Source organism: Microcebus murinus, chromosome 11 (genome assembly GCF_040939455.1).
Source record: "Microcebus murinus isolate Inina chromosome 11, M.murinus_Inina_mat1.0, whole genome shotgun sequence".
NCBI classification, from domain to species: Eukaryota; Metazoa; Chordata; class Mammalia; order Primates; family Cheirogaleidae; genus Microcebus; species Microcebus murinus.
The window spans coordinates 71,072,878-71,083,815 of NC_134114.1; the positions used below are offsets into that span (position 1 = coordinate 71,072,878).

Below are 10,938 nucleotides of genomic sequence, written 5' to 3' on the forward strand. Positions count from 1 at the left end.
AATATGTCAAGAAAAGAGGAGATAAATCAAGGGTTACTAGTCAATTTCTAGGCAACTGGTGGAGAATGCTGCCACTTACAGAGATGGGGAACACTAAAGTAGGTGTAGATTTAATAAGTGAAATCAAGAGTTAGATTTGGATTTATAAAGTTTCAGATGTGTATTAAACTTTGATGAGGAGATGATGTGCTAAAAAAAATAAGTGTCTGGAGTTGGAGAGACAGATCTAGAGATAAATATTTGAGAATCATTAACACAGAGATGGCATTTAAATCCATGGGACTAGATGAGCTCACCTAGGGAGAGTTAACAGATAAAGAGAAGGGAGGCAGGATCTCCAACATTCAGAGGCCAGTCAAGCAGAGGATAGTAAGCAAAGGAGGCTGAGAAAGAATTGGCTGGGAAGTAGGAAAAAAAATCAGGAAAGTGTTTCTTATAGGAAGAAGTGGTCAACAGAATAGAATAACTGCTGAGGGCTGGTAAGAGAGAAACAGAGAGATGACCACCAGATTAGGCAACAGGGGATCTTGTCAGTATAATCTCAGAGGTGTAGTAGAAACAGAGGGCTGAGTGGAGGATGGTGGGTGAAGAAGGTGCTACTTCTCAGACAGGTCCTCAAATGCAGCCCTTTCTCTTTTGGTGTACTCCTTGAACACAGACTTTACTGCATTTATTTTTTCATATTTGGCTGCTTCTACTAAATGACAAGTGCTTTTTTGACAGGGGCCATCCATGACTTATTCAGCTTTGTATCTCCAATGCCTAGTTCTATGCGTGGCACATGTCAGAAGATGGCTAAATGTTTACTGAGTGAACAAATGAATATTGGGTAATTTTAACTCTGACTCCTACCTTTTAACCTTTTATTAAAGAAAAAAACATAAGATACTGAATTGAATTTTTACTACATGAACACTTTTTTCTGGTCCTGTGAAGCATCATGATTTCTAATAATGGAGCCAAAAGCAACAATACTAAGTAAATGTTATCTTAAACTATGCTAACACTTAAGTTCCAGATAAACATATTTAGATCCTAAAGTATCTCAATGAATCTAAGAAAGTTCAAGCCTGGTTCCACTCTTGAATAATCTCACTGTTCAGTGGGAAAGTCTTCCAGCCAAGGTTACCTCCAAGGATCATGAACCAAGCACTATCATCCATTACAATGTGTGTGTATAACAAAAGCTTTATGTATTCATGATTCTTGTTTTGTTTTTCATAAGGAACTGTCAAGCCAAAAAGAAATAAGAGAATCAAAACACCAAAGCAGAAATGGAGGTAATCTGGAAGAAGTGAAAAAACACTGATCCTTTCAAGACTCTTAGGAATTATGCTATTTCAAAATAAAACTTGAGACGTAAATCCAGGCACACTGTACATATAGAGTTACTTATGTTTCAATATTCAGTATTTACTAGGGACAGAACCACAGAAGGTCTGATTTTCCTGTTAAAGTTAAATTTTCATATCATCAGTGCTCTATGATGGCCTTAAGTGCAATTTACAGAGGTTATTCAATAAAGGAAGTCTATAAAAATACAAACAAAATTTAAAAAGCCCTGCTCAAAACCAAATTTTCTTCTGGTTTCAACTTCTTCTAAAACAATCTCCAAAATTTTCATTCAAATGGAAGAGTTTATATAAGACACATAAGCAATATAGCATTGTTCTATACATCTGTCTGCCTCAAACTCCCAAATATACTTCCCAAATGTAAAATATCTAATCAAACCTAAGTCTCTTGATTACCAATCAAAAGACTGAGTGTATGTTCACCAAAATGGTATTCATCATCTTTATCTCCGCCAGCCCCAGCCAACTCTTCCAACTGCTTCCAATTTCCTTTTTTTTTCTACTAAGGGTATTCCTCCTAGGGCCAATGGCTAGAAACTTCAATCTTCCTCCTTCAAAATCTACTGTTAAATCCTATAGATTCTATTTATCTCTACTATCTCTCACAAATATCTTAGTGTAGATCCCAGTCATTTCTGGCCTGGACCATGTACTTCTTCCTAATTTGTCTTCCTTACAGATTCACATTGTAATCATCCTACACATCAAGGCCAGAATAATCCTAAAGCATAGCTCAAATCGCCTCAAATTTCTAGCCAGTGTTGACAGAATAAAAGCCAAATTTCTTAGTAAGGTAATCATCCCGCTCCAACTTGCTTTTCCTTTCTTAAACCCAACCATATTTTTCTCCTGCGCTCCAGGTTAAGCACAACGGGGTCTTTATAGCAATTCTCCACACCTGCACTAACTTTTGTACCAGTGCTCTTTCCTTACGTATGCCATTCCCTCTCCTGGAGATATGGTCTCCATCTAGTCTTTGTCTCCTAAATTCTTCCTAAAATCCTTTGATACCCAAGGATCTTTTTTTAGACCAATAACATATATGATCCCCAAAAGAAAAGAAATTCATGTCATTAGTCTAACAATCTCTTTACTGTGAAACTAGTAGCTAAATGCCCTAACTGGAGAGGTCAATTCAATATGCAAATTTAATTCATGAATCTTTGGGGGACTTACAGCTTAATTAATAAGATTGTCTTTTCTTATATCCCATATTAAACTGCCAGCCATGGAAATGCTAGGTTTGGCCTTTGCTGGCAAGTTATTAGTGGAAAGCCTTAAACTGGTTCTTCCTGAAGATTTAACATGGCTCTTAAAAGCCATAATGCCATCACAGAAATTGTACGTAGATACATAGGAAGGAAGGAAAAAAGGCAGGAACAAAGGGAGGGGAGAAAAAAACAAAAGAAAAAGACAGCAATCCTCCTTGGTACATCTGACCTGAATTATACCATGTTTTTCAGCTTTAGCTTGGCTGTGGAGACATAGTCATCAATTTATGGTATTCTACTCTAGATCAGCTTTTTAAGATTTTTTACATAAGCCATAGGAAATGTTGTATGGAGTTGAGGTATGCAGAGAGTCAAATGTGGGAATATATACATGCTGTTTTCTTTATTGTAAAACTTAGCTCATCTCAAATGCAGCAATGCCCATATCACATTTTAGAGATATCTTCTCAAACACTCAAAATATATTTGGCCCAATCTGGCTGGCCTCCAGGGCCAGGCTCCCAAGCTTCTCTGTGTCAGAGAAAAGGGTCACCACAAGTTGATAAAAATGACCCAGCCTTAGTTTGGCTGAAATTCTCATTTTCTTTTCTCTTCAGGCTTTATCATCCATTACCTAATAAGCCCTATGAGCACAGCTTCGGTAATTTTTTACAAGTGCAAATGGAAAGGCTGAATCTGGTGATTGTCCTTGGTAAGCTTTCCTGTAAATCATTCCAAGAATTCTACGCCCCTTTCCTTTTAAATTTTCTTTTCTTGAACAAGTTCCAATCCTTCACATATGTTCTTTCTTTCTCCTCCCAATTCCGGTGCCAAGGTTCCCTGTCTATCTTTTTAGGCAATCTGGCTACTACTTTTCTCAGGGAGGAGCACCCTCCTCTGCATTGAGCAACTGAGCATTTGAATAAACTTTTCAAACACTGCAGCACAGGCAAAAACTTGACTTTACTTGATAAAAAGCATTTTAAGATCAAGTACAAACTGAAGATGGGTCCAAGTTAAAAAAGTCAGTAAGATTAAATTATTTAAATTAAACCTAGCTACATTTTTAAAGTGGAACAAATGGAACGTGCTAAAGCAAACCTCATTGTTTTACTTAATAAATATGTCCAACCGTGGTGGCAGTGCTGTGCTGGCAGATCTGGATGCTCAAGTGGTGGCTTAAAAAGAACACGGTCTTCTATACTGATAAGCAGATTATTGAAAACACACACACAAAATTGTTTGGGGGCAGGCAGAAAAAGGAAGAGATAAGAAAAAAGCAGGGTATGAGTCTTTCCTGTGTCTTAAACCATAATGAATCAAACACTGAAAAGTTCACCTGGTAGAAATGCTAAAGTGAGGAAATCAGCTACCCCATGAACTGTAGAATCAGTGCTTAAAAAAATGATCTCATATTTATGAGTGCTACTATGAAGGACAGTAACTTTGGAGGCTTAAATAAGACCTTATGCTTTGATTGGAAATAATACCTGTTAACACAGAGAGACTGAGTTCTTCATGTAAAATTAAATGGAAGTGTATTTGTACAAATTTTAAAAACACTATGATTTTCCTAGAAGACATTAATCAAGGCAGGAAAATTTATTTCAAGCCAATAGAGCTGACAAGAGAATGTGGTTAACAGAATCCTACTTAAAGGCATCTGCTTTCTGATCTTTAGGACAGAAAATGAGTCCCTGCCCCAAACATAACTATGTAAGACTTTTTATGTAACAGTCGGGTAAACATGGTAATATTATTTGAGCCACCACCTTTGACACTTTGAATAAACATTTTTTAAAAACTAAATTGGCACAAAAAACTGAGGAGAAAAAACCATAAAAAGAAAAAAACTAAATTGGCAGGTTCAGCAATGACAAAATCTGAAAATATTCTAGTAAGAATTTTGATATACAAATGAATTACTCAAATGTCAAAATAAACCCGGCTATATTACTGAAGAAATTAGCCAAAATATATTTTTAAATATTGGAATTTAAAATATAGTTTTACATTTGGAAGAAATATGTAATTGCAATAATATATGCTCATTTAAAATATGTAGAACATATGTAGACCAGATAATTATAGAAAACAATTTAGAATGACTATAAAGTTGTAATTTGTGATGTTACTTAGTAACTTGTCCCCTTATTTGAAATAATCTATATTAGAAAAGCTTAATATCCTAGATATCTGTATTAGCATATCTAAATTTTTCTGCAAATCATGAAAATAACTTTCTAGTTAATGCTTTATATATAAACAATTTGAAATTGTTTATGCATTCAAAGTTAGCGGAAAACACCTTTTAAGAGGTATTTAATCCAACTATAATTCCCATTCCTAGACTTACCTTGTTCCCCTGCCTATTTAGAAAGCTTCCCAGATCTCTTCTCTAAAAATAAGGCTGAATAATGATGGCCAATTAGGTTTATTTGTCTTTTGAAACAGTGAGGAATTATGATTTGAAAAACCAAGATCTCAGAATTTTCATTAAAGTTCTGTTTCTTTGAACCCTAATAGCTCAATATATTTGCTCAATTGTATCTAAAGAACTTCTCTATTCTGCCTAAATCATAGCTTCCTACAATTCCTAAATTCACTTCTTTGAAGCCTTAGGTAAAGTGGATTTAGAAAAGTAAATCCAATGGACAAAATAATCTGGACAAAAAAAGAATTCTCTGATGCTTAATTCAGGCATCAGAGGATGCCTCAATTAATGCCTGTTGAAACATCTGGGTCATAGAAAGTCATTAGAAGAGGAGTAATAGTCATCAAGCCCCTTCTATATGAGCACAGGATTAGTGGAGGCAGTTTTATGTGAGAAATTAAAGCCACTTTTTTCCTCAGAGAGAAGAGGCTTGACCACTAGAAACTTCTTCCCAATTAGCCAACATATGCTAACATATTCCTAAACAACAAATACAATATAAAGTCATGAGCCCTACTTCTGATAGTGATGAAAGGTGAAAAAGACCGAATAAATTATTCTTCTACTGGAGGATAAAAGCTCAGCCAGATTCCTACTGCTGGCAACTGTTGCTGTGCCCATGGGGGAGGCCTGGGGTGGCTGAGACAGAAGGAGGGGCACTGAGGCCACATCTGTGGGAGCCTTAGCTGAACACTCAGGAGGATCCTGTAGTAAGTACCAACAATACATAAAGATATCTGAAAAGTCTCTTATTTTTTTAGTCCTTTCTACTTTTCATCCAACTGAGGTTGACAGTTTCACCTCAATTCCTGCTTGCTTTTCTAAACCCCTTAAAAAGTGTTTCTGTGGCTGAAGTGACAGTGAGACCTGAGGACAGGAGCTAGTTAAGGCCAAGTCAGCTTATTCCCAACCCTCTACCACCAGTTTAGGAGACAAGAAATCCTAAGACTAATACAATGTACCTGGCTCTACACTTAGAAAGGTAGAGCTATTTAAAAAAAGTCTTCCCCCTTCCCTTTGCTGCCTCTGTGTAGATAGACCAGACCCATTAATTTGCATGCACAGTGATAGAAAAAGACAGTAATGGTTTTAACAGGCAATAGAAGCAATATGGAGAAAACAAAGACATTGACTTTGGTACCTTTAACTAAAAAAGTCAAATTAAAAAAAAATTTAGAAAGTACTAAGTGGTGGGTTGGGAGAGAAAGAATTTTTTATATTCTGTCTCCTAGAAGACACGGGTATATAAATGTTGGGGCTGTCAGAGCACTCTAACCTTAATCCCAAACATGAAAACACTAGATACAGTGTAGGAGGCAGAAATGAAGGCCACACAAAACAAACAAACAGCACCCCTTTTTTGAGCTCCAGTGATCATGTAGATCAGTGGGCATTGGGGGCATCTCTGTCACTTAACCTTCCCTGGACACTACCGTCTCCCTTCCCCACGTGGGTCTCCTGACCCCAGCCCACCCTGTACCCTGTCAACCTCGCTGTAATCATCTGTACAGTTTGCCTGTTGTTTTCCCAAGGTGGCTGGCTGACCTGCTGTCCCCAGAGATGCCTCTCCCCATCCACTGTGTGTCAGTCTTTCTCTGCTCCCTGGGTCTGTTTCTGACTGGGGGCTGGCTTCCTTTTGCTGAATTTTCCTTCTGGGCCTCTATGTATTTTCTCTTCACATCCCGTGACCTACCTTCTCCCCACTGTCATTCCTTCCCACGTCCTTCCCTTGGAACAGGCAAGCTTATCTCTTCATCTTGCAGGGCTGAGTTTCTCTCCACTATCTGCCTGTCCCTCTGCCTGCATATCTGGCTTCCCCCATATGGGCCTCCCACTCCTTGCTGCTGCTGGTCTCTTCACTGAAGGTGCACCTGTCTGGGAGTAGCTGGCACATGCAGTCTTGCATTTTTCCTCTCTCTCTACATCCCTATTGCTGGGTGTATACTGACCTCCCAGTCATACTTGAGGCTTTCTCCCTGGGATTTCATTGTGTAGGAAGGTACCTTTTTCTCTCTGTGCACGCACTCCTCCCTTATGCCCTCCTACCCCACCACACAAAGTCTGTGAGTGTTTTTCACCATATGTTTCCCTGGTTGGTAACATAAGCATCCTGGTGTGTACACCCATGTGTCCACTCAATTCTGTGAGTGCACTCCTGATAATAATAATCACCTCTCTGAGTTTCTACTGCTGTTTACATGTACCTTATCATGTGAACTCATATACTACCCCAAGTGTGCACACTTATGTGGGGGGCCTCTCTGAACACACTCCTAGTGAACCAAGGATTCACACCTCTCCTGCTGCTCTGCCTGGGTCCGTGTCTTCCCTCTATACATTTAAAGTGCCTGTCACTAGTGGGAGCTCAACAGATGTTAATTCTTTTCTCCACTTTTATCTGAATAACTGTGAGTCTGTGTCTGGGAGCCCCTCTATTTTATGAGGGTGTTCTTTGGTATGGACTGGGCTATTTGTCAGGATGCCCTGTGGGTTACATCTCCCTCTAACTTGCTCTCTCCTCTTGGAGTAAAACGTTACCCGCTCCCCCATATGGTATATCCCTCCCTCATGTAATGTGTCCACTCCCGTCTCGCTCTTCCACACACAGTCCATAAACGGTTTCCCGGAGCACCCTGGTTGCCGTGTCTCTTCTTAGCTCCCCCCACCCCCACGTTTTTCAACGGGAAAGCGTTCCCGGATTGCACTCCAGTTGCGGTGTCTGTGTGTCTATTTGAGCTTCTCTGTAGTTCGGATGTGTGTATGTCTATAGGTTTCCCTCTGGAACGCAGCGTGGGGGTGGGGGGTCCCTGTCCGGGATACACTGGGTCCTTCCCCCCACCTTCAGGCTCCTTCCCTGTGTGTGCGAGTGGGCGCGAGACGCGGTGCGTCTTTCGGGTATGCTGAGCGTCCACGAACCGAGTTCCCCAGTTTCCGATGTCTTGCTCCCGGGCGAGCGCTAAGAGTGTTGAGTCCTCGGGTGTCTCTCTCCCGAACGATGTGTTGGTTTGTGTCTGCCCAGGACGCTGTGCGTCTCTGGGAAAGCGAAGCGCCTGTGTCCTCGAGTCCCAGGGAATGCAGTGTCCCCCTCCTCCTGAACGCGAAGGGCCTGTGTTCCAGCCTTTGCCAGTACACGGTGTGCGCCGCCCCCGATACACCGAGTGCCTGTGTCCCCCCCGCCCCGCCATACGCGAGGCGAGTGAGTCCCCATCCTTGCGAGTATCGCGTGTCCTCGTACGCGGGTCGCCTGAGTCCCCAAGTCCCTGGGAGTACGCAGTGTGCCCCACGCCATACGCGGAGCACCTGTGTCCCGTCTCTGCGGGGCCACGGTACCTATGTGTCACTCGGAAAACGCGGACACATTGTGCCCGCGGGTCCTCCCTAGTTCTTTACCGGTACACTGCGCGCTCGCCCTCGCCTCAGCCCGAGGGCAGAGTGGTCCTCTCACTTCTCTTCCCCTGGCCTCTCTCAGTCCTTGGGACCGAACCAGCCAGGAAATCCGCGGGCGCCGTCGGAAAGTCCCGCAGCGGCGGCGCAGCCAAGCCAGGGCTGCGGCTGCCTCGACCCCGCCACCAGGGGCCGCCCGCCCGCCCGCCTCTCCACAGCCCGGCGCCCGGCCCGGCCGGGACCGCGGCGTCAGCGACCCTGCCCGGCCCTGCCCAGCCGCCGCGGGCGCTGACGGCAGCAGCGGCGAGCCACGGCTCCGCTGGCCCCGCGCCGGGTCCCCGGACACCGGGAGGCACGGCCCGGCGACGAGGAGTGCCCTCTGCCTCCCCGAGTCTGGCTAGTCGGCCGGCTGGCCCGCTCACCTTGTGGCTCTGGTAAGTCTCGAGCGCCCGGATCGCCGTCTCGGTGAGCTTCACATGCAGTACGGTGATGTTGTCCTGCCCCAACCGCCCGCACGACAGTCCGTAGCGTTGCTCCTCCTGCAGGCCCGCTGCCCCCCCTGCCGCCATCTTAAACTCCCCGGGGTGCCGCCGCCGACGCCGCTCGGGCTCTAGCCTCCACTGCGGCCGCGGCTGCTCGGGCTTCTGCAGCCGCCGCCACAGCTACGGCCATCCCGCTGCTGACGTACTGTCATATACTGCGCGCAGCCAGACCTCGGACTGCCGCCGCCGCCACCCGCCCCACCCTCCGGCCCCGCGCCCCGCCCCGGGCTCGTCTCATTGGCCTCGTTCCCTTCAGAACCGCTCTCATTGGCCGCCCTCCCCTCTCACTGGGCGGGGCCCAAACTCGCAGGAGTTTTGCTCCCGGGACGGGACGTCCGAGAGGTGAGAGGCTGACGTCCAGGTGACGCGCCAGCTTAATCGTTTCTGACGTCACGTCTAGTCGTCTTGGCTCACCGGCCCCGATTGGCCAGGCCGGCTTGGGGATCTCCTGGGGTTTGGTGTCCAGTTTACTTGGTCTGGTAACTTGGTGTCACAGCCTGACCCCTAGGAGGGGATAGTAGTGGAAAGTTAGGAGAGCGCGGGAGTCTCTTCCTGTGCTGGGGGCTCTTGGAGGGGAAAGTCCCCATCTCAAATGTGTGAGAGTATGACTGACCAAGTAAGGACTTTGTTCCCCGGCAGCTGAGGAAACTTGTGGAGTTTGGTGTGTGCGTGTGAGGGAAGATGCAGGAAGCGGAGTCACTGGAGAGTGCCTCGAAACTCCGTTTAGTTCTGATGTTGAGCAAATGGGATTGGGTGACTCCCTTCTTCGTCATTTCACTCTAAACTTGGAATTTGCCAGCCGACCATAGGCTGTAGGAGTTGTTAGTCTTTGAGGAGCATCTTAAGTACAAAACCCTGCCGAAAGTTTAAATGCCTTTCGTACGGTGGGCTCAGGGTAATAGAGAATTGATCTTCAGGGTCTCTCCCACACCAAGGCCAGTTCCGTTCGGAGCGCTTTCCTCTGGAGTTTGCTGTATTGGTGCCGTTTGGTCCCCTGGTTGAGGAGTATCTCCTTTCCAAGGGCCCTAGAAGAAGAACTGGCATTGACCTGAATTAAAAGAAACCTCAGGCCAGGCGCGGTGGCTCACGCCTATAATCCTCGCACTCTGGGACGCCGAGGTGGGAGGATTGCTTAAGGTCAGGAGTTCGAAACCAGCCTTGAGCAAGAGTGAGACACCCCCCCCCCCCGCCGCTCTACAAAAAATAGAAAGGAATTGGCCAACTAAAAATATCTAGGAAAAAAAAAATTAGCCGGGCATGGCGGCGCATGCCTGTAGTCCCCGCTACTCGGGAGGCTGAGCCTAGGAGTTTGAGGTAGCTGTGAGTTATTTAGGTTGACGCCAAGGGCACTGTAGCCCAGGCAAAAACAAAACACAACATCGACACCTCTCATTCTCTGATTCCGTTTGAGTTCTGTCCATTTTATTTAATAGGGCTGTGTGGAAACCTAGCCAGCTTTTAGGGCTAGGAGAGGAGCTATGGAGGCTAAGTGGGGAGACAGGAGCTGAGGGGTGAGCGCGGGCCTGCGGCGTTCCCTTCCTAGCGACTGTGGGCGTGGGGCCGTGGCGAGAGGAGGCAGCCTAATCTAGAGTTCTTTGCAGGCCACGTGTCAATAGATTGAAGGATAGGCTTCCCCTCGGAGGGCAGATTAACTGGATGCTCAGAAACACCAGATAGAAACAAACCATTCAAAGGTTTGTGACCGTCGAAAGGCAGTTTTTAAAAAGTTTACTTTTTCCCCTTAAATTTTGAGATGCTTGTTTTACACTCAGCTTGTAAAACCTTGTTCCGTTCCCCAGGGACATTGCCCATCCTTTTAAATAGGTTTAGGGCTGGGATTTACCACGATTCCACCCCCTACCCCTGAATAAATCCATTCCCTACAGCTGCACTCCCTTTTGATTCAGACCCTCAAACATTGTAGGTATATAATGTGAATTACGGGGCGAATTCTCTTTGCATGGTTTATGTATTAAATGGAGACACCTGTATTAAGCGTTGTTGCATCACAG

The 10,938-nt window shown here is 44.8% G+C and overlaps 1 protein-coding gene across 1 annotated transcript in view; it reads right to left on the reverse strand.

Annotated features, from left to right (window-relative positions):
* The window catches only part of ELL2 (elongation factor for RNA polymerase II 2), a 79,066-nt gene extending 69,921 nt beyond the window's left edge, over positions 1-9,145 (reverse strand). The window contains exon 1 of the mRNA XM_012773857.3: positions 8,807-9,145. Coding sequence (XP_012629311.2) covers positions 8,807-8,953 — 147 coding nt within the window. The 5' untranslated portion in view covers positions 8,954-9,145. The remainder of the gene's footprint in view (positions 1-8,806) is intronic.
* Between the last annotated feature and the right edge of the window lie 1,793 nt (positions 9,146-10,938).